This window comes from Bison bison, unplaced genomic scaffold (assembly GCF_000754665.1).
Source record: "Bison bison bison isolate TAMUID 2011002044 unplaced genomic scaffold, Bison_UMD1.0 scf7180017864146, whole genome shotgun sequence".
NCBI lineage: Eukaryota > Metazoa > Chordata > Mammalia > Artiodactyla > Bovidae > Bison > Bison bison.
The window spans coordinates 3,167,863-3,192,584 of NW_011494718.1; the positions used below are offsets into that span (position 1 = coordinate 3,167,863).

Consider the following 24,722-nt stretch of genomic DNA (forward strand, 5'->3'; position numbering starts at 1 on the left):
GCAGGCCCGGGGCCCGGCGGCGCGCCCAAGCCAGCCTGCGCCAGGCTTAAACGGGCAGGAACGCCAGGGCTGAGGTACATTAGATACCACCCAGAAGATCCAGAAATAATCTCCCCTTTACACAATCTAGTAACAGGACGCTGTGCCGGGAGGACGGCTCCCACCACACACACAGGAGAGCTCAGCAAGGAGGTGAGGACACGTGCCCCTTGCTCCCAGTGCTGAGGCGCTGGTGCCCAGCTCTAATGTTTCACTCCTCTAGTTTCCTGCGCTTTCTTAAAATTACGCTATAATTTATCATCATCACAATCTCCCTTTGAGAGAATTCAATACTATGATACCATCTTAGGACACACATATAAAGAAAAAGCACTTTTACTCGGTGGGAACTGTGTGTCATTGGTTTCCCTTGAAAGCCTCTCTGTTTCCCATACTGCCTTATAATTCCATCTTTGACAATAAATATTATTTTACAGTGATTCCAATAATAATTATTTAACTCTCTGAGACAACGTCATTGTTATAGGGGCCTTATATGCCAGATTCTAAGAGAATGCTAATTTTAAATTCTTTTTTGCTCAAATAAATCACTAAAAAGTTTCTCAAATCTCAATGGCTTGGATCCAAAACAACATTAAAGAAAAACGTTAAAAAAATTGAACTTCTTGGGACTTTCCTGGTGGTCCAGTGGTTAAGACTCTGTGCTTCGACTGCAGGCGGCAAGTGTAAGCCGTGGTCCGGGAACCAAGATCCCACACGCCGCATGGCACAGCCAAAAACCAAATGAATAAAAACAGAACTTCCTGCTTTTTCGTGAGCCTAACACAACTCTATTTACATATTACATCCCACTATATACTTTCTAGTTATAATCACAGAATGCAGTCTAGCTTATATTTTTTGCAGACATTTCTACATAGCATTATAACTGTAATTTGGAACAATGACTTAATATTGTACTATGCTGACACACTTAAATTTATCACACCCTTTCCCCACGTTTGAGCCTTTAAGCTGTTTCTACTGTTTTTGCCATTATATAAATGCTGCAAAAAAATTTTTATCCGCATTTATCTTTCCTGGAACATCAATTACGAAGTCAACAATATGAAAATCATTACCTGGGGAAAAATTTAAAGCAAACTCAGCCGGGACTGCCAATCCTAGCTGTGTCCTCAACCTCCACCAAGTAACCTAAACTCTAAGACCATTCTACAATTTCTAAAATAAGAATTTTAATACCACCTGCCCTGGTAGTAAATCTGTAGAAGGTCATCTGGTTGATGTGGTGAAAAGGTGAACTCACACAAATCTTAGATATTATGTCGAAGTGATGTGCTATTTGGGGCTCTTAACTCGGATGCCCACTGACTCATCTACCTATTAAAAACTCTGGGGGCTGCCCTCAATGTACTAACTGCTGAGCTGATGCTGAGATTATAAAAACGAAGAAGAGACAGGCCTGGGCCCAGAGAGCCTCGTGGTAGAGCAGGGGAAGGAGGCAGCCCAGGAACCTCAATGTTGAAGCAGGCTTGAACCACGTGTCGAGGGACCTGAGCAGACATTGGCCCGGGGATCTGGGAAGGGGTGGCTGAACTGGGTCTCAAAGGATGGAAACAGAAGGATAACTGGAGTTAGAATGGGAAAAAAGCTTGTGAATGGGGAGACTGCTTGGAGAAAGGGATGACAAGGGCTGCAAGCAAGAGTGGTTTATGAGGCCAAAGCTGAGAAGAGCAGGGGTATCTCTGAGGATGGAGAAGACGCTGGACCTGGGGGATAAAGGGCCCCAGGTGCCAAGCCAGGATGCTTGTGCTGGGTCCTGCAAACAACGGGGACCCAGCGATGCAGTGACCAGGGAGAAGGGCTCTGTTTAAGGAGACATCACCAGCCCGTGTGGCGGGTGCACTGGAGGCAGGAAAGCCTGACCGCAGAATGATCCAGGTGCCAAACGCGGACAAGACTGCAACAAAGCAGAGCGACCTGGGAATCTCACTTAAACCCACTCACAGTGACACCTTGTCCACCAGGAATGCTCGCTCAATAAAGGTCAAAACAAATAAAAGAGGAGGACCAAAGGAAAAGGCAACTAACTCCCTGTGTCGGACGCCTGTCTTCCCCCAGAGCAGCTGCAATGTGCACCCTCCTGTCCCCTAAGCTCAGCCACTGCTAGAGAACTCCCGGCCAGCACCAATTTAGACAGAAGACCAACCACACAAACACTCTTGGCTTCAGCATTAGAGAGTGAGCCATTTAATCCAATTTGACTGAGCAGGAAAAATGCAAAAGTCAGATATGAATGGACACACACAAAAAGGGCCAGAATGAGCTCAATACTACAAGAAAAAATTAGACAACCTAACAATTTTTCATGGGCACCCTAGTTTATTCCACAGGATGAACACATTTTTTTTTGTTATTCCAGAAAATAAACAGATCTTAAACTCAGGATTCATATTAAGAGGGCAGAACCAATTATAATCTACATGACATTATACATATTCACATTATTTTCCCCCCATTCACAGAAATAAGATCATCAGTTCAGTTGCTCAGTTGTGTCCAAGTGTTTGCCACTCCATGGACTGCAGCATGCCAGGCCTCCCCGTCTATCACCAACTCCTGGAGCTTGATCAAACTCACGTCCCTCAATTCGGTGATGCCATCCAACCATCTCACCCTCTGTCATCCCCTTCTCCTCCTGCCTTCAATCTGTCCCAGCATCAGGATCTTTTCCAATGAGTCAGTTCTTCGCATCAGGTGGCCAAAGTATTGGAGTTTCAGCTTCAGCATCAGCCCTTCCAATGAATATTCAGGACTGATTTTCTTTAGGATGGACTGGCTGGATCTCCTTGCAGTCCAAGGGACTCTCAAAAGAATCTTCTCCAACACCGCAGTTCAAAAGCATCAATTCTTTGGTGCTCAGCTTCCTTTATGGTCCAACTCTCACATCCATACATGACTACTGGAGAAATTATAGCTTTGACTAGACAGACCTTTGTTGGCAAAGTAATGTCTCTGCTTCTTAATATGCTGTCTAGGTTGGTCTAGCTTTTCTTCCAAAGAGCAAGCATCTTTTAATTTCATGGCTGCAGTCACCATCTGCAGTGATTTTGGAGTCCAAGAAAATAAAGTCAATCACTGTTTCCCCATCTATTTGCCGTGAAGTGATGGAACCAGACCACCTTACCTGCCTCCTGAGAAATCTGTACGCACCTCAAGAGGTAACAGTTAGAACTAGGCATGGAACAACAGACTAGCTCCAAACTGGGACGCAAGTACGTCAACTGTATACTGTCACCCTGCTTATTTAACTTACATACAGAGGACATCATGCAAAATGCTGGGCTGAATGAAGCACAAGCTGGAATCGAGATTGCTGAGAAAAATATCGATAACCTTAGATATGCAGATGACACCACCTTTATGGCAAAAAGCAAAAAAACTAAAGAGCCTCTTGATGAAAGAGGAGAGTGGAAAAGCTGGCTTAAAGCTCAACATTCAAATAAGATCATATGGACATATTTTATTTGACCATTTTCCCTAAATGCACACTCTTTTAAGAAAGGAGGACGGAATATGAAACAAAACCCTTTTCAGGGTACTTAATTATACTCTGTGAGCTGAGATTGGGCTCTGTCCTGGGGGTTTTACAAATGCTCATTTAACAATCCAGCAGGATAAAGTGGGCTCAGTGGAAAGCTCAGTGGAAAGCTCTGCTTTCAGGCCTGGAAGCAGACTGAGGAAGATCAGCTTCTGCTTTCATGGATGTAGTTAATTTTTCCTCCAGTTTGTATCTGTAAAATAAATCCTTTTTTTTTTTTTTTTTAATTTCCCTGGTTGTCCAGTGTATAAGAATCTGCCTGGGGACACGAGTTTGTCACGAGTTTGATCCCTGATCCGAGAAGATTCCACATGCCTTGGGGCGACTAAGCCTGCTCACCACAACTGCTGGGCCCAGGTGCTGAGACTCCTGAAGCCCATGCACCTAGCACCCACGCTCCCCAACCACAGAGGCCACCAAAACGAGATGCCCGCATGCCAAACAGAGAGCACCCCTCTCCTCACTGCGACCAGAGAAAGCCCGAGTGCGGCAGCAAAGACCCAGCACAGACGGAAAGTAATCTGTTAATTTTAAAAATCAAATGAATCCATGATTTTTAAAGTAGCATGATGTAAACTTGATTTTGTAATAGCTGACTACATCTTTTAGAAGCTTGGAAGATACGACCAAGTACCGCCAGTCCCTCCCAAGTGAGGCAGTGTGCGGTAAGCTACAAGGAAAAGTGAGCCGACGTGTTCTGACTGCAGAAACTTCTAGCTGCTGCCTTAGGAAGCAAGTTTAAGTGTGAGCAAAGACCCTATCTAAAAGATCCAGGACATATTCCTTTCTGCCTAAACCCTGCTCTTTAGCTTCTTTCCACTAGATACGCTTTCCCACTCCATGCTGAAAAAGATGCAATTGTGAGCAATCCCTCCCACAAGTCCTAGCCCTCCGAGAGAAATGACTTCCCCAACTCGGCACCCACCCCAGATGATGGGTTCTGGACAACAGGAAGGAAGGAGACAAGAACAGGACAGAAAGAACATCAAAATAAAGACACTCCTTCCTGAGAAAGGACAGCTGGCAATCGTCCATCCATTTAAAACAATACAAAGACATTTTATGTCTGTGGTTCAAAGGTAAAAATATTGTAAAAAGTAAATTTTGTAGGCTTTTTTGTTTCCCAGTGTATGTAGTAAGCCTTAAAAAAAGACTTTAAAATTTCTTTTTCTGAATCACCATAAAAATGAAAGAAATTTAGTAACTGACTTTTAAGAGAATTTTTTTAATATTTAGATCTCTGAATACTGGGCTCTAACAGAAGATCAGAACAAAAAAACTGAGCTTTATGTACAAACTCTTGAAATGTATTCTACATTGTCACATCACAAGAGCAGGGTCACTGTGCTGTGTTCACTGCTCTAACATTTCCTGGAACATTCGAGAGTGATAGCTAACAACTGTCTGCTGACTGATGGAGCAGCCTCAGAAAGTGACTTTACTAAACTCACAGATCCCAGTACAGATGAAACGGAAGGAGAGACTCTACTGCTGAGAATGGAGTCGAAGCTGACAGGTGCAAGGAAGAGCCGAGACAACCCAGTGGGGGAAGAACTGTCTGTTCCCCAGAGGTACTGGAGCACCGGAAACGCACGTGGAGAGAATGAACTCGGAACCCAAGCTCACGGCCCACACTAAAACGAAGCCAAAACGGGCCACAGACCTCACTGCAGGAGACGAACTGTAAACTCTCAGAAGAAGACAGGAGTAAATCTTCAAAAGCCTGAGCCTTGCTAGATATGACACTAAAAGCATAAACGACTAAATAAAAAATAAGTAAACTGGAGTTCATAAAAATTAAAAAGACAACCTACAGAATAGAAGAAAATATTTACAAATTGTGTCCCCGATGGAAGTCCAATATCTAAAATATACGAAGAACACTTACATCTCAACAATAAAAACAAAAACCCAATTTAAAAACGGGCAAAGGATTTGAATACACATGTCTCCAAAGAAGATATACACATTACCAAAAAGCACATGAAAAGATGCTCAACATCATTAGTCATTAAGGAAATGCAAATCAAAACTACTTCATAGCAACTAGGATGGTTAAAATAAAAAAGAGGGGAAAAAAAAAAAAACAAGCCTTGGCAAAGCTGCAGAGAAACTGGAATCCTTGTATATTGTGGTGACATTATAAAACAATGGAACCACTCTGAAAACAGTCTGATGATTCCTCAAAATGTTAGACACAGAATTATCATGTGAGCCAGCAAAGGTTTACATCTACATATAAACCAAGAGAATAGAAAACATACATCCACACAAACTTGTCTGTGAATGTTCACTGAAACATTATTCATAATAGTCAAAATAATGAAAATGAATTAAATGTCCACCAACTGATAATGTTTAAACAAACTGTGGAATATGTCTATACAACAGTATAGTATTTGGCAATAAAAAGGAAGGAGATTGATGCCATGAATGAAACTTGAAAACATTTTGCTAAATGAAAGAAGCCAGTCACAAAAGACCACACAATTCACTTGCACGAAATGTCCAATACAGACAGATCTATACAGACAGAAGGCACAGCAGTGGTTGCCAGGGACTAAGGCAGCGAAAACGTTCTAAAATTGGGTTGTGAGATCGGGGTGATGGTTGCACAATTCCGTGAGGGATCGGGAGGCACTTTAAGTGGCTGAATTTTGTGGGATGTGAATTATATGTTAGTAAGAGCTATTAAATATAAACAAAAAGGGAAAAAAGAAACAGAAAAGTTTCACACCAGCTAGAGCAGAAACATAAACCAAGAAAAGCCACTGCTGTGCTGGGTCACAGGGCAGGGAGCAACAGCCACTGCTCCTGATTGTGAGGTGGGGAACCTGCAGCGCCTTCCTGGGCCCCTCTGACGGCAGGCTCAGGCTGGGCCGGGGACAGGCAGAAAGCCGAGTCAGGGGGCCCTGTCTTCATGGGGCTTAATTCCTCAGAGGGAAGGAGAGACTGGGTATGGGATCATCTCAAGGGATATGAGTCCTAACGGGAAAGAACACAGCTGTACTGAAGTCTGACCAAGGTCCGAGCAGAATGGGAGAGGCAGCAAAGTCCCAGGAGCACCCCGGTGAGAAAGGAGGGGTGACGCGCAGGCGCACGCCGGGACGCCGGGGAGGGGCGTCTGGGCACGTGGCAGGACCAGCCTGAGCGCAGAGGCGGGGAAAGGCCCACGCGGGCGGGGAGGACTGCGCCAGGCTTTCCAGACACAGCCCGTGCCGCTCGGGAAGGGGACTGGAAAGGCCCAAGCAGGCACTGGGGACCAAGGAAGGGGTTGCTGTGATGCCCAGATGACGAAGGCCCGGATGTGGGGAAGGGCAGAGGGCGTCAAAGGAAGGTTGGGCTCTGCCAGACACAGCAGACGACAGGCAAGCTCTCACCGAACCAAGGCCTCTCTCCGAGGCCCCTAACACCATGTATCCTTTAATCAACTCCATTAACTGAGGAGATCTGAACACTCGCCTTGCTTTTAATGCTTTTATCACCACTAGCATGGCACCAGGCATTCAGAGCTCTCACTCGCAGTCAGCAGAGAAACCTGGCCCATCTCACTCCCCCATCTCCCGCCACCAAAGGACAGCCCCCAAGATAAGGCTGAAAGTGCTCACAGGAAAAGCCCTTGCTGTCAGCACATGCAAACTTAACTTTCTCTAGGCCTCCCAAGCCCTTAACAGAATGCAGGTCAGATTAGCGCAGTCTCTGGCCTAAAACCTTTCAGTACAGTCCACTGGTTTGGGGACTTACAGCAAATCCAAATTTGCAAATTAAATCTTCCTTACAATTCTGAGGAAGGGCTATTTCATTTTCTAAAAAATGAAAATAGTAGTAATATTTTAAATCCCTAAGAATAACATATTTCGTGGCAAATTGCCCAGACATTACAAGTAAATTAATTTTTTTTGTCTCCCCACTGGAATGAGAGCTCCATTGAGACAGAAGTGCCAGACCATTACCTGGCCGAGAGCAGAGGCTCAGTGAGGCAGATGGTGAAGGAAAGCCTGGATACAGAGACCTACAGAAGTCCAAGCAGTGGGCTTTATTTACTCATTAGAAGAAAGAGCAGTGTAGTAGTAAGTAGTAGTAGCAGTAAGGAAGTAGTAGTAAGTAGTATATAAGGAGTAACATATATTCATAATATGTTGAGTCAAGAGCTTTTGGAATGTCAACAGTTGTCCACACAAAGAAATATAAATAATCAAAGGGAAAAATGGACAACCCTATAAGCTATTCATGAAATGTATATTAAAAGAATTTTAAGGTACCATTACATATACCTACTAAGACATGGGAAACCCTTCTTTCTGGTGAGCCACACCCAGGCAGGACTGGAGGCAGGTGGGGAGGGAAGATATTTGCAGGAATGTCATTAGTGGGGACCAGGGAGGGTCTGGCTTCCTGAAGAGCACTCTGGCAAGATTAACAAGCTGTACAGAACAGTGCACAGTCTTTAACTACAGAATCCTTTTTAAAAAATACACCCCAACAAAACAGGTAGTCCAAAAGAAAACCAAAGAAAGCTGTAAAATATGTACACCTGCTAATGACCACAATGAAAACCGGGACCCACTGCAGATGACCAACAGGGCTGAGCAACTACGAAATATCAGCACCATGAAGTACACAGCCATTACAAAGGAGTACACGGACTCCTCTGACACTTTACACACGCATGTTATTTCCCTATGTACCAGGATTTTCCCCAAGAGCAGAACACGTTAAAAATCCCAATTCTGACTATGTAAAAAGGGCTGTTTGTCCTCTTCATCAGACACCAAAATGTAGAGGCTCCAAAGTTGGGTGTTTACCAGCATTCAAAATAAAGGTACTACTAAAATCACCTGTGTTTGAGAAAGCTGAACAGTCTGGACCTGTGGAAGCAGAAAGTAAGCATTCGGAAGCTGCTCTGCAGACCCTTTTGAAGACATTACGCGAGTACCAAATCCAGATACCTGCAGAAAAAGAAAAAAAAAAACAAAAACTGAGTTTCAAAACACATTTGACACAACACTGAAATACTTTTCCAAAGGAAATTTGTGTTCCTCAACTTGGCCTTCAAGACTATCCAATTATTATACTTATCTTTGTCTACTTAAAAAATTGCAACAAAAGTTGCTGGATTTAAGCTGAGTGTTTCTCACTGTAGCAAATCTTTACAGAAATAGCTCTTCTGAATGGGACAAAAGTTTAATGGAATTTAGTTAGACTTAGCCACAAAAATGCTAGATCTTGGCACTTAAATGAAAGATGTCACAGATACCACTTAAGATAAAGATTTCTGACTGTTTTTGTGAATAAATAGACTCCTGTCCTTTGCTCCCCGCCCCTGCCACCCCGCCTACCCGGGCTTTGCTAGAACAAGGAGCCCCTGAGGACTGGCCTCCGAGCCCACAACCCTCTCCCAACAAGCAGAAACAGTCCTGAGCCCAGCAGAGGAGGGGGCAAAATTTCCAGAGGCACTCACAGCCCCCAGCCCTGGACTGCTTGAGGTGGAGGGCATGAGCTTTGAAACCCCACTATATTTCACACTAGAAAACTGTGCAGTGCATTTCTCTGTTTTGTTCCATCACCTCTCAAGATCCAAGGTGCGTTCCAGCCCTGCACTCTGCAGGATGGACAGCGACCCGTGACAGTGGAAGGAGGCAGGCTGCTGAGCTGAACACCAACTAAGCAGCCTTACATTTGAATGACACAAACCAGGGGGCGACATTTCCAAAAGGCTTTTTTTCCTTTAATATCCAAACACCCTCATTAAATCAGCAGCCAAATTATATGACCAAAAGAAAAAGCTACTTACATGATAAGAGAGGACTCCGTGTGAGGAGGTATTAATAAATAAGGAACTTTCAATGCTTCCTTCTTCAGTGGGTAAGAAAATAATTCTGAAGGAAGTTTTCCCCATTGCTGGAATTACCTGAAAGAAAGGCACTTCATTAACCACTTGGAATGGCCCTTCTTTGATAAATTATCTTTCACAGATTTCTTTTTTTTACAATTCCAGATATTGGCATATTCTTGCACCCTCGATTTATACATATCATGGATCCCTGAGAACATCCATACAGATCAACACCCAAAAATCTAACAGAAAATATCAGAAACACCGTGGACTTAGGGCAAGACCACTCTCAACCAGCTGGAGTCACGTGTCCCACATCTTTTCTCTTCCCTCCTCTTCCTCATCCTCGTGTTCAAGGGCCAGTATCTACACGGTTCTTTTTCTACTTAAGTAAACAGAACCACCAGTATACAAATATGCTGCTGCTTAATAAAAGCCAGGACGGCACTCATCTGGACAGAGTGCGATGAACAAGATACCAGGCTCCCCCTTACACCACTTCCTGAGTCCCAGTATTGTTTTTAAGAAGCGGGTTTCACAGAGACATAGTAAGGAAAATAAATAACTCTACTAGGAACCTGGATTTTCATTAAAAATTAAAGGTAAACTGAATTACTAAAATTAAAACTATTGGAAGACAAGGGTTTGGAGCTCTGTGTTGATGCAAATGAGCTTCACAAGGAACCACTCACTCTCTCTTAGACCTATACTAAGAAAACAGTCTAGTAGGCTGGCCGGGTAAAAAGATCACCACTATAAACTTGACTAGTTACTACATGCTTCAGCATTTGTAGCCATCATGAGATAAGCAATATTAAGTTTCTTTAACTACGAAAAAGTCACATTGAATATACATGCTTTTCTTTCCACATGAATATCAACAACCACAAAATTATGAATCTGAACAACTGAAAAAATAAATGCTAAAGCAAACACACAGAAGGAAAGAGCTTGGGTAGCAGAAAACGGAGAGACAGGCAGCAGAAAGTAAAAAAAAAACTGCAGGCCAAAGAAAGCAAGAACAGCTGGCAGCCCGCCACAGCTTAGCTTCCAAGAGCTGGTCTACACTCACCCTGCAGTGAACAGGAGGCACATGGAAATGTCTCGCGGCTGTAAACACGGAATTCACTACAACCTCACTCTCCCTGCTTGGGTTATAAGCATAGAGAATCTTTGCTGCAGGCTGTCCCAGGAACCTAGGAGGGGAAAGAGAAGAAAATGCCAGGGATTGTATGGTTATAAACAAAATATCTAACCATTCACCCACCCATCAATACATATATACATACGTATACACACTCTAACACAGAAAGCTGTTGATCTTCATTACACAGTTAAAAACAATCCTATTGCTAATAGAATGATCCTATTGCTAATTCTATCCACAAAGAGTCCAAAAAACTTTTTTAATTCTTTCTTTTGTAAGACCTTTATGCCAACCCACAGCAGCACCCCACTGATTTTTGTTTTAGAAGAATTCAACCCTCTAGGCCATTAAACAGGCTTCCCAGGTGGCGCTAGTGGTAAAAAACCTGCCTTCTAATGCAGGAGACTTAAGAGACTGGGGTTCGATCCCTGGGTCAGGAAGTTCCCCTGGAGGAGAGCAGAGCAACCCACTCCAGTATGCTTGCTTGGAAAATCCCACAGACAGAGAAGCCTGGCCGGCTACAGTCCAAAGTCGCAAAGAGTCAGACACAACTGAAGCGACTTAGCACGCACAGGCTGTTAAATGCTTGCAAAAACCACCTAGAGGGATCTAGGTACCTGTCTGACATGGTCTCTAATTTGAATGAAAATATATTTAGAAAAGAAACTGTACTCACAGAAAAATCCAATCTTCTTAGGGTTCATTTACTGAGTAATAAATTTAAATAGACTTTTTGTGGGGAATGGATTTTAACTAGCAAAGAGACTTTATTAAGTCTTATAAAAGGAAACTTAATCATTAAACACCATTCTTCTGAGAAAAATGAAAACTCTGCAGCACTTTCTAGCTTTGGCTCTTATCCATTTAAATCATGAGTCTTTCAAAAAACTCTAATGAAAGCTTTGGCTCCTCCATCCAAAATATGCACACAAAAGTTTTATATATACTTTCAAAACTTTCCATGACCCTCACAGTAAGAGTTTCTGTTCTTCAGCAAATACCCTAATCAGGAGACCCTGATGCCAAATCTTTTCAGCAAAGATCTCTGTCTACAAGGCGGGCTCTCACAAAGAACTGCAAGAGGAAAGGGACTGGTTTCTGGCCCACCTACCTGGAGCTACCTGCAACGTTTCCTGGAATAATTTACTCTGATCCCTACCACCCAATACCAAATTCACTCTAGTTAAGTATTGTGATAAACAGATAGCCAGAAAAAACTTCACTGAAGTCATCTCTAGTTTTAACACCCTCCGTGGCAGAGACCCAAATAGACAGTTCTCATCAGTACGGCCCAGAAATACAACCATATTTCTAAATTCAGCAAAAAATCATCTACACTATATTTGTGTTTCTCTGATTGCGTTCCAATTTCTCTGACATTAAAAATGTATGCTTTAGGAAAAATTAAATGCATACTCTTTCTCTTACAAACAATGGGGTTTTCAAAATACTGTATTTGCCATCAATTCCTTGAAGTTTTTCTTTCAACTTTTCCTCCTACTTTTCATCACAAGTCTTAACTGAAGGCTTAATATGTCCAATATGTATTTTAAAAGTCCTTAACAACCAGTAACAAATAAAATACATATCAGTGTGATTAAAACTTTGATTTTTTTAGAGTGTTCTTAAATAATACAACTAAAAAATGTCTATACTATCATATATAGCAGGTCACCTCAGAAAGCCCTAGCTCAGGAGTACTGGGCTCATTTCTGCCTTTTTCCTCAAATAAATTAAGTAAAAACTTCCATGATTTTGGGTTTTTCAGTGAATAATATGAATCAATCAGCAAAGTTACTAATACTTATCTCATTCACATTGTTGCAATACAAGATTTTTCCTTTCAAAAGACACAAATGTCTCCCAGAGCAACACAAAACTGCCATGTTGCAGAGTCCAGTAGTTATGTCCCCCAGAAACCTCAGCAGACCTAACAGAAAATGCTGGCCAAAACCTAGTTACCACTGTGCTATTTTTATCCTATTTTTTTTTTAACTCTATTTTTAAAAGTGTCATGAGGATAAGAATTTCCTTCACAAGTGACAACTGGAAGATACTCTATTAATTTAATACTAGAAAAGAATGATTAAAATTTCTTATGAATGATTAGCACTTTTAATCTCAGGACCAGAAGAATATTAACCCTTAAAATAAACCCTAAGAAGCAGGCAGAGGGTAACAGAATAACATGATCCTGATTCTGTATCCTAGAGAGAAACTAGAGCTGTGAGAAGGGATGAGGTTTGCTCAAGGTCAATGTCAAATAAACAATAGCAAAACTTGACCTAGGGCAGACAAGAAATGAGGAGAACGTGCTGGTTAAAGTGTGTCTAATGCCTTATAATTGGAGAAGACAATGGCACCCCACTCCAGTACTCTTGCCTGGAAAATCCCATGGACGGAGGAGCCTGTTAGGCTGCGGTCCATGGGGTTGCTAAGAGTCGGACCCGACTGAGCGACTTCACTTTGATTTTTCACTTTCATGCATTGGAGGAGGAAATGGCAACCCACTCCAGTGTTCTTGCCTGGAGAATCCCATGGACAGAGGAGCTTGGTGGGCTGCCATCTATGGGGTCGCACAGAGTCGGACACGACTGAAGCAACTTAGCAGCAGCAGCAGCAATGCCTATAAACTGGGCCATTTGTTAGAAGTAAGATAAAACCTGACTAATTTGGGGGGCTGTATTTTGTTATCACTGAATGACTGTTTTAAACTTTAGCAAAAAATAATGTTCCCATAACCATATCCTAGATCTCAGTTATGAGAAAAATAGCAGAGAGCATACTGGCTTAGAAATCAAGGTTTATTACCACTTCTAGGGAAATAACCAACAACCTTGGGGAAAAATGCATTATTTCTCAGCCCAAATATATGAGCATCTATAGTACATGCTCAAATATAGAGATATTTGGAAATAATTCTCTTTCAGATAACACCTATCTCTATCCTCAGTTCAGTTCAGTTCAGTCGCTCAGTCATGTCCGACTCTTTGCGACCCCATGAATCGCAGCACGCCAGGCCTCCCTGTCCATCACCAAGTTCACTCAGACTCACGTCCATTGAGTCAGTGATGCCATCCAGCCATCTCATCCTCTGTCGGCCCCTTCTCCTCCTGCCCCCAATCCCTCCCAGCATCAGAGTCTTTTCCAATGAGTCAACTCTTCGCATGAGGTGGCCAAAGTACTGGAGTTTCAGCTTTAGCATCATTCCTTCCAAAGAAATCCCAGGGCTGATCTCCTTCAGAATGGACTGGTTGGATCTCCTTGCAGTCCAAGGGACTCTCAAGAGTCTTCAACACAACAGTTCAAAAGCATCAATTCTTCTCCACAACCTACCAGGATTGATATAAGACTCAACTCACAAGAGGTAAGATTGCCTTTTAGAACTGTAAACTACTACATAAACAAAACTGAATCATCCAAAGGCGATCCAAGTCTAAAACTTATTAACGTTTTCACGTCAAAAACTTTAAACATTTCTTTTCAACATGACTTACAGCTATCAGAACCAGAAACTGATGCGCAGTGCTAAGTAACACATGCAGACAATGCATACACCCATCCATGGGCACCGACTGCAGGATTTTTATACTGACAGAGTAAATATACTACAGACAGCCAGTGTCCCATGAACTGGAATTGCTATCACAGTCTAACTGTATTTACTGCTATCCCTCTTACGATATCTACCAATCTATAATATGCAAGTAGGTCCTGCATTAAGAGTTCTCTTAACCATACTTTTGACAGAAGTACAATAATCTCTTGGAAATTGACACTGATGAGGTTTTATTATAAAAACCTCATTCTTTACTTGAGTAAAAATATAAAAATTCAAAAACAAAAAAGCAGACACCTAGAATCTTATAAATACAGCAAATTCCCTTTGCACTTTTATCGTGTCTTCCTCTTATACACTCTCCTTAAAAAGTTCAACAATGTACTTCTAAATTTAAAATTCATTAGTCTTCACTGCAGCTCTGATCTTCTGACGATCATAAGGAAACCAGACAAAATGAAGGAGGACACGCCAGGCAAGCGCCACTAACTCACCCCAGATGCTCTCCAGCACCACGGTTATTTCACTCACATAACCTTTTTTTGCAACTCTAAAAAGTTCTTCATAAAACTGATGTTGCAGGATGCTAAAACAAGCAGAGTTTTTAATCCTGAAACACTCTTTTACTTCCACCTTGAAACTCTATTAACATGAAACTGAATCTGTTCCGTACAGCAAAATTCTACATCCAGTGAGTGGAACACTTCACATCTTAAACTTCACTACAACCAGCATGAGTCCTGAAGTTCCCTCCTGAGAACAACTTCATCCTTCTCTTCCTTAATTTCTGAGTTCCCAAATCAGCCGCTCACCTGACACTCAGATCACCCCCTTCATCTCATGGCTCCCAACAAGATACTGTAAGGAATTACAGCTTCCACTCCGCCTTCCCCACCTGTTCCCAAAACCCCAATCACAATAACTAACACAGTACAGTTTTGAATCCCAAAGCACAAGGAGTAGTAAAAACAAGTGCGTAAGTGAACCTAATTTTAAAAATTCAGAAACCATTGATATGTAGAGTTTTCCATTAAAAAATAGCCTGCTTTATTTCAGAAAAACAAGGATATAATACCACAGACTTAAATTATAACACATATTTATTAAAAACTAAAGAAAGGACTAAAACAATGCTCATACTCTCCTTTTCACAAAAAAGTTCCTTTCAACAAGTTCTAGAAACAGTATCTCTTGATATTATCTATTTAAAATATATTTAGTATCATACATATATAAAAAATATCCTGAAAGCAAATAGTTTAAGTAATAAATTGCTAAAAATTATAAGGACAAAATACTTACTGAACTCCAAAATCTAGAACTGATGGCTGAAAATGTAAGCCTTTTCCACTAAATAGCTTGTCTGAGAAGCTAAAAAGAAAAGAAAACACAGATTAACTTTCGTTTGTTGTATGCTTTTGTTGAATGCCAAGTTAAGAGGCTATATACTTACGCTGATAGCTCTCACGAGATATAATTTTACTCCCTAAAACATGAGTTTGAGCTAGATCTTAAATGGTAAAATGTTAACAGTTAAATTATTTAAAGTCTAATATAATTCTACAGCTGCAAAAATTTAAGTCACCAACGTGTGTCTGACTCTCTTGCTACCCCATGGACTGTAGCCCACTAGGCTCCTCTGTCCATGGAATTTTCCAGCAAGAATACTGGAATGGGTTGCCATTTCCTTCTCCAGGGGATCTTCCCAATCAACCAGAGTCTCCTGCTGCATTGGCAGGCGGATGCTACTGATACTACTGAGCCACCAGGGAAGCCCAAGATACTCTTAGATTATGGTTAATACACAGCTTTTATAAGCATTCAGATAAAAAATGGAGATAGATTTAATTCTGATTAGGCTTCATTTCCGGATGAATTCAGGAAACATATCTATTTTCACAAGCCCCAAATCAAGAAAAAAACACAGGGATGCGAGTTGAGGGTAGGGGGCTGGAGAGGGAAGGAGCTCTGCCCTCTACTTTCATTAGACAAGTTATAACAGGAAACGGACTGGGAGCAAGGGTTGCCCCTTCAGACTGAAACCATCATCAAGTCTGTATCTTTAAGATTAACAAATCAAATAAAATATCACACAACAGGTCATATTTTCAGCAGTTGTCAATCGTTATTATGATTTCATTTTCCTTCAGAATCAAAAACCAGCAATTAATATACCCCAAAAGACACATTAAAAATAAGCCATAATGATATATATATAAATACATAAAATATAAAAACTACATACAAATATATAGCATATATAATATAAAATATGTGTATCAAGAAACTATTAACTGTCATGTAACTTTTTAAGTAATTTTTTAATCCATTTTAAATCTAGCGGTGTGTACATGTTAATCCCAAACTCCCAATCTATCCCTGCCCACAACCTTCCCCTCTGGTATCCATAACTGTGCTCTGTGAGTCTGCTTCTGTTTCATAAATATTAATAAGTCCATTTGTATCATTTTTTTAAGATTCCCCATATATCATATATTTGTGTTTCTCTGACTTACTTCAGAGTCATACAAGATCTTAAAATCCATGTATTCCAAAAATACTTAGAGGAAGCTCCTAAATGTAGCATACATAGCTGTTTTCAAGCAGACAAGTTTTCCCAAATAACAATCTTTCCATTTCCTCCTCCCACAAGTAGCCCTGCGCCGAGCACAATCCAGAGGCTGGAGGACTGGACATTTGAGCTCCACACCTGCCGGCCCACAGAACTGCCATGACCCGCAGCAGGCCGGCTCCCGACTGTCTTGAAGGTGCAACAGTGCAGAGACCAGAGACCCCGTCTAAACCCTCACCTCACATGAAGGATCCCGACTGCAGCCTCTCCTCCCTCCCCTTTTCTGACTGCATGTAAGCTTCCCTTCCTCCATCCTCTCGCCTTAGAATCCCATCTCTGTTCTCTTATGTGTATCTCCTTTATTCTACATCCAGCATCATCTTTATTAATAATAAAGGTGACACTTCAGTCTCCCATCTGCCAACTTCTTTCCTTGTGTCCATGTCAGGCAGGTAAGAGGTATGCTATTTACTGGGCGTTCTCAAACCCTAAAAGGCCAGGACTAACTCCATGATGTGCTTGCAAAAACAGGCCACAAACACACCCAGCTGCCTCCAGAAATGTTTTGAAAAGCCACAGGAGGCCAATGGTCATAAAGAGTTGCCAACATCAGAGGCACCACAGTCACCCCTTCTACAGACCGAGCTGGCCAGGGCTCAGCATTCCAGAAAGAAAGGAAAACAGGCAACTTCACATGCCAAAAATTACCTTAGAAAAGTCAGGCTAATGTACTAGTAAAAAGTAGAAGAGTCAATGACAGTCTACCTCATGCCTTGCATACTGAAGGCGAATTTATCGTCAAGACTTCACACACAACTTCTGAATGAAGACAAGCTTTGGAGGATTTAAGTAGTTCACCCAAGATCACACAGCTACTATGAGGAAGAGCCAAAACTCCAATGCAGATCTGTCTGGGTCAGAAACATGAACCCTGTACGGAGTTCAAGCCTATCCAAGTTCTTGTGACCTACCCAAGGAGCCAAGGTAGTCTCGCCTGCCAGGAGAGGCAGAGGCTCTGGAGCCGTCACTGTTTAGTACTGAACGAACTGGTCACTTAGTACCGCAATATGAAAACGACGACAGGATCTGCTTACAGTTTTCAGGAGGTTAAAATGAAAGGATGATGCCTTTGCGTCATGCCTGGCACAGAACGCAATACCTATGAGATCGTGTTACCAAGAGGATGACTCTCGTCTAACAGAAAAAGCAATGGCAACAGATGCAGAGGCCAGCTGAGCTTCGGGCAGAGCTGACCCTGGGATTTAGAAGTCCCAAATGGAGCAGCAGTGATTACCTGTGAATAGAACAAGCGAAACAGAAACCTGGGCTGTCTTACACCACAACAGAGTTCACTAAAGCGCACAACCAGGAAGTTCTTCATACCCAGTGAAAGTAAGACATGTAAGAGTCAACCTAAAGCAAAAGGGTGGAAACAGCCATCATTTCTCTAGCTTCAAAGAAGTCAGAGATCTTAGAATGGAGAAATAAAACCATGTCAGTATTTCTTCTAAAAATCACAGAACAGATACATCTTTCTCCTTCGGTCAGTTTTAGCTCAACTGACTTTTACAATCTGGAAACTGGATTAAGTTACACAAACAGTGTGTAGCAGGAGAGCCGACTGTGAACCTACAGCAGGGACAGGCACGGGGCCAAAACAGGACAGTGACAGCAACCCGAGGCAAGGCTCGGGGTGTAGGGACCCCCTGTCCACCCCCACTTTTTCTGCAGACGTCTACCTCCTGCAAAGAGCCAGGCCTTCCTCCGCTGCAGGACGTGTGGGCAAGGGATTCCACACGCGCTTTTATGAGAGTGTCTTTACCTAAGAGTATCTGACTTTATCTTCTCTTTTTTTTTTTAAAAAACTTTGACCACCATTTATCTCTGTATATGAAATAAAGAAACACAGTTCGAAAAAGTGGCTAGTATGAGAGGAAAAAATTCCCCTGGAAATGAGAAGTGAAATGAGAAGGTCCCAGCCAAGAGCTCCTATGTGAAACAAGGCTTGGTCTCCTCGGTCTCCTCCTCAAGGGGCATGGGATGGATGTGCCAAGATCCTTAGAAAAGGGCTCAGGTGTAAATTACATCTAGGAAAATTATATCCATCTGCCAATATCAGGCACACCCTTTAAAAAATTCAGCCCAGTAACAGGTATAAAAATGAATTAACTCTAAGCAACTGTTCTGGCCATTCACAGGTGTTATCTAACCAAGGCTCCCATCTTGGGAATAAGCGTCAGGGCTCAGGGGCTGGTTGCAGTCTAGCAGCCCCCTGAGTTCAGAGCACCGGGCTGCAAGGGGTGGGGGGCGCAGCCAGCTCAGAGGAGCCTCCCCTCCAGATCATGATGCAGAAGGCCAGGCTCACGTGCCAACAGGCAAAACTCACAGATCAAGACAGTGCAAAGAGAGGGAAGGAGAAACTTCCTGCAAGAGTCACAAAGGGCTTCAGGGCTGGGGCTCCACAGACAGCTACCCTGGAGGTGCCCCCAGCCAGGCCAACAGCTTCAAGAAGCACAGGTCACTCTGAAGAACGCCATCTGAGCATCTGGTGGTGCCAAGCAAGCGGCAGAGTGCAGAGTGCAGAGACAGGAGGGCGCATGAGCAGGGAGGAAGGGGCGGGCGGATGGGGGCAGCCCTGAGACGGCTCCTGGACCCCGAGAGTGGGCACAGCACGTGAGGTCTGCAGGGCCTGCGCTGGACCTTCTCCTCCAGGTCTTACTGGTCTCCAGGAAAACCGCAGCAGTCCACAAGCCTGTGGGGGCTGCATTCTCCCCAACCAGGGAGGAAGGAACCTCACCTTCCAGCAGAGATCTTAGAAACAGCAGTGACTACCGAAGGGACGGTGGGGCTGCCTGGTGGTCCACATTCCTAAATGGACCGGTTTTCATCTGCCTCTCGAAGTCCCGCCTACAGCCAGCTGCCTTTTATAGCCAAACTGTTTCAATGGAGGGGCGGAGAGAAAGAGCACATTTTTTTTTTTTAAGGTCAACCACGACAATGGCTTTGGCGTGCTGCGATTCATGGGGTCGCAAAGAGTTGGACAGGACTGAGCGACTGAACTGAACTGACAACAATGGCTTTAGGCACTGGATAAGGATGAAAAGGTTGCAGCGGTCTAGATGCTGAGGTCTTGAGGAAAAACAGGTTATGCTAATGAGCTCCTTAATGAGCCACTTACTGGGCTGTTTTTTTATTAAGAAGCTGAGCACCTATTCAGATCCCAGAGCTGGGAAACCTCTCGGAAGGTAGGGATTCCTGCACTATTAATCCCCCTGGGCCCTGAGCAGGAAATAGGGATTTCTGAGAGTCAGCTGCCATTCCCAGGGGTCCCAGAGGAATTCAGTTCTGGCCCTCTATGCAGTGGCCTGGCACCCACCCTGTAGGGATATAGGAAGCTCCAGCCTCCTGCAGCCCCCAGTCAGATGGGCAGCTTCAGGGCAAGACCTGCAGCTCCCACCAGCAGCACTGCCCGCCGTGAGGACTCCTGGGACCCACCCGTACCTGTCTGAGGGCCTTCCGTGGAAACACAAATGCCCAGGCTGCATGACTGATGAAATGAGTTCTGTAACTACATGAGTTATAACATTATAATCATGGTGCTACCAGTCGCTTTCTGCTTTAAATTAAAAAAATACTTCTCCCCAGAAGTTTACTGAAAGGAAAAAATATGAAATACACAGGCATGTCTACTTAAGTTAGAAATGTCATTCTTCCTGGTAAATTAACTTGCAAGCAACCACTTAAAAATGGAGGCAGAAATCCACATTCTTCCCCATTAAGTTCCCACGGAGAAAAAGTCATTTGGTAGGACACAATTTTCCTAGCTTCTTCTTTTTTCAAATATTATTTATTTATTTGGCCACGCCAGGTCTGAGTTGCGGTATGTGGGATCTAGTTCCCTGACCAGGGATCGAACCGGGCCCCTGCAGTGGGAGCACAAAGTCTTAGCCATTGCAGCACCAAGGAAGTCACCTAGTTTCTTCCACTAAAAGAAGGCCTGGGCTTCAAGGTCAAAGCCAAGGGAAGTTCCTGGAGCAACATCAATAGTGGTGTATCGGAGGCACCCTCAGTGACAAGGCTTCCCTGGTGGCTCAGACAGTTAAGAATCTGCCTGCAATGAGGGGGAACCTAGATTCAATCCCTGGGTCAGGAAGATCCCCTGGAGAAAGGAATGGCAACCCACTCAAGGATTCTTGTCTGGAAATTCCAAGGACACAGCAGACTGGTGGGCTACATACAGTCCACGGGGTTGCAAAGAGTCGAACATGACTGAGCAAATAACACTTTCCCTGACAGGAGATCTGGGGTTTTAAGCCACCTGGCTGGTTGGTGGTCAAGCACTCCAAGGACAGGACCAAAGTCCTGCACGTCATTCTGTACCGTGAGTTGCTGATGACCTTTTCCGGCCACAGAGGAGGTGCTCCTCTCTCAAGGACGACCCCCCACCTCCCAGCCCCATCCTGCCCTGCCCGCCCCAGGGCTTTCACCATCTCCTTACCCGCACCTCCTCCTCCACTTACACACATGAAACTCATGCCCCCTCACTTGAGCAGACGCCCTGATGCTCTACACCTGCTCCAATCCCCCTTCTGCCCTTTGCAGTCAAACTGCCGGTGAACATACCACTGGGAGCACGCACATTTATTGAACACTTAGAGCATACAGGATGCTGTGCCAAGCATCTGATTATCCCATGGATACTGGTGCACCGATGGAGACTATTACTACACATTTTCATGCATACAGACACAGATGTGCTGAGTGTTTAAACAACCTGCCAAGGCCCACTTGGTGGCTGAAGGGGCCTGTAAGCACATGCCCAGAGCCCATCCCCATCTGCCCCCCACCCCACTTCTCTCCCACAGCCCGCCCCTCCCCTCACTGAGGCTGCTGTGCCGAGGTCGCCAAGGGTAACAACCTGGGACCTGAGTGCTGAGCTGGCTTACCCGCTCCGCCAGCTCCTCCTTCCTGAGCTGCCCTTCTGTGGTTCCTAGAAGTCTTGCCCAGCCTTCCTCCCTCCCCTGTGGCTGCTCCCGCTCAGCTCCCCTCCAGGCCCTCTTCCCCTGCTCACCTCTCCCAGGCCACCCTTTCCTCAGTCCTCACCCCCAGGCTCACCCATCACCAACAGTGTGATGCTTCCCATAGAGACATCTGGGTTCTTCTGACTGTTCAGCATCATCAGAGCTTCCTTACCCCATTCCCAGATATCACCCCTTCTGGGCTTTGGCAAAAGGGCCAGTTACGGGTGACCCTGGCACAACACTGGGGCTCCGGGGCTCCGCCCACACACAGTCACAAGTCTGTGTGTAACTTTACAGCTGGTCCTGGGGATCTGCTCCATATTCTTGGTTCTGCATCAGAGTCAACCAAGCGTGGCTCATGGAGTCCATATTTATAGAAAGCAAGCACGTTTAAGTGGACTTGAAGGAAATGGCAACCCACTCCAGTGTTTTTGCCTGGAGAATCCCAGGGACGGGGGAGCCTGATGGGCTTCCTTCTATGGGGTCACACAGAGTCGGACACGACTGAAGCGACTTAGCAGCAGTAGCAGCAGCAGCGCAGCTCAAACTCGAGTTGTTCAAGGGCCAGCCGTCCTAGTTTCAGTGGCCCCGCTTACAGCCAGGGGGCCAGCATACAACCCAGACTTGGGCAGATACACCTGCAGGGCAGTGGCGGTGGGAGGCGGGCGGTCTCAGGGGAACAAGCACCATGGCCACGCGGTGGGCCGGGGGTCTCAGGGGAACGAGCACCATGGCCGGCGGTAGGCCGGGGAGTGCCGGGCAGTCTCCCTCCAGAACACACTCTGGCTGTGGTTCGAGCTACTAAGTCCCCTTTCTGCTTGTTTGTTTTCTGAGCCAGGTTCTTAAGACTTCCTCGAGATTCTGTCAGCTGCCCAACATCTCTTCAATAAATTCCTTTTCTGCTTAAATCAGCCAGAGTCGGTTTCTGTGGTCTGACTGATTCATTTCCCAAGCCTGTGCATCTGTGGCCTGGACTCCTCTGCTGAGCTTCTGACTCTTGTTTCCATCTGAGGCAATGCTATCCTGCAGATGCCCCCACCCCCGGCACCCCCCAACTGTGACTCAGGATGGAGCTCAGCATCTGCCTTGGTCTCCCCAGCGGTTCACAGCATGGTCTGCCCCTCCCGGTGAGCGACAGCCAACCTGCCCAGCCTGGAGCCCCCCAGCAACCGCGACATCTCCCGGCTTTCTAACTCCACACATAGCCAACACTGACAGGTACCCTGGGACCCACACGCCGACACCATGCAAAGCGGTCCCCTCCTTCTAGTCTCACTAGCAGGACCTTACATTCAAAAGTCGTTTCATTTGCACATTAAAGAATTTTTAAATCCATAACTGGATTTACACATTTAATCATATCACAGTCCACATGCTATAAAGAACTTTAGTCAAGTGTTTAAACAGCCTTGCAAAAACCTATAAAAGAAAAGACTGGTAATTAAGCTCATGTTTCCTATCCCTGGTCCAACTTTCTCTTTACAGCAAAGCATGGCTTCTCATCTATGAGTTGAAGATTTCACATCTTTTCCCAGGCTACTATATGTTAAAATACTTAAACATGATTTTTAAACCTGCAAAATACAAAATACATTTTGCACTCTCTTTCAGCTCTAAGACAAGTTAGCATGAAAAAGTAATTCAGTCCTAGACGTCTCCAGCAATAAGAGTCTTGACCAAATGCTACACGTGAGCCAAAGCAGAAATTCACACAGACAATAAGTGAACTGGAGACTGGGAGTGAAGGTCTTATTCTCGACCACAGGTGGACCAAGCACGTTTATGCAATACAGTAGCTATTCTCAGAAAAACAACTGTGACTTCTCTAAGTGCCCAGATGAATTTAGATATCAGTAATCTGAACATGAAAAAGCTGGTTTTTTTTTTAATTGAACTACTCTTGACTTACAATATTGTTAGCTTTAGATGTAGAGCAAGGTTATTCTCATATATATATACATACACACACACACACACACATACACACACACACACATTCTTTTTCAGATTCTTTTCCATTATAGATTACTACAAGATACTGAGTATAGTTTCCTGTGCTCTTCTGTAAATTTTTGTTGTTCATCTCTTTTATATACAGCAGTGTGTATCTGTTAATCTCATACTCCTGATTTATCCCCTGCCCTTTCCCCTTTGGTAACCCTAACAGAAACAGACACATAGACAAACAGAACAAGCTGTTTTCTAAAGCTTTTCTGTGAACTAAAACGGACGGGAATGGGCAAATTTAATTCAGGTGACCATCGTATCTGCTACTGTGGGCAGGAATCCCTTGGAAGGAATGAAGCAGCCTTCACAGTCAACTCAAGAGTCAGAATGCAGTGCTTGAGTAGGATCTCAAAAACGACAGGATGATCTCAGTTCATTCCCAAGGCAAACCATTCAACATCATAGTAACCCAGGTCTATGCCCCAACCTACAAGACCTTCTACAACTAACACACACACAAAGTCCTTTTCATCACAGGGAATTGGAATGCAAAAGCAGGAAATCAAAGGATAGCCAGAATAACAGCCAAGCTCGGCCTCCGAGTACAGAATGAAGCAGAGCAAAGGCTACACAGTTTTGTCAAGAGAACACACTGGTCGTAGCACACACCCTCTTCCAACAACACAAGAGACAGCACATGGACACTGCCAGACAGTCAGTACTGAAATCAGACTGATTATATTCTTTGCAGCCAAAGATGGAGAAGCTCTACATAGTCAGTAAAACAGGACCTGGAGCTGACTGGGGCTCAGACCATGAACTCCTTATTGCAAAAAGTCAGGCTTAAAGTGAAGAAAGGGAAAACCACTAGACCATTCAGGTATGACCTAAATCAACTGCCTTATAATTATACAGTGGAAGTGACAAATAGATCCAAGGGGTTAGATCTGGCGGACAGAGTGCCTGAAGTGCTATGGATGGAGGTTACTAACACTGTACAGGGGGCAGCGATCAAGACCATCCTCAAGAAAAAGGCAAA

At 44.0% G+C, this 24,722-nt stretch overlaps 1 protein-coding gene across 1 annotated transcript in view; it reads right to left on the reverse strand.

Annotated features, from left to right (window-relative positions):
- The window catches only part of KIAA0922 (KIAA0922 ortholog), a 174,153-nt gene that overhangs the window by 69,838 nt on the left and 79,593 nt on the right, over positions 1-24,722 (reverse strand). Inside the window, exons 3-6 of the mRNA XM_010840798.1 lie at positions 15,446-15,514; positions 10,510-10,633; positions 9,396-9,512; positions 8,440-8,550 (exon numbers count right to left, since the gene is read on the reverse strand). Of these exons, the coding sequence (XP_010839100.1) occupies positions 8,440-8,550; positions 9,396-9,512; positions 10,510-10,633; positions 15,446-15,514 (421 nt within the window). The remainder of the gene's footprint in view (positions 1-8,439; positions 8,551-9,395; positions 9,513-10,509; positions 10,634-15,445; positions 15,515-24,722) is intronic.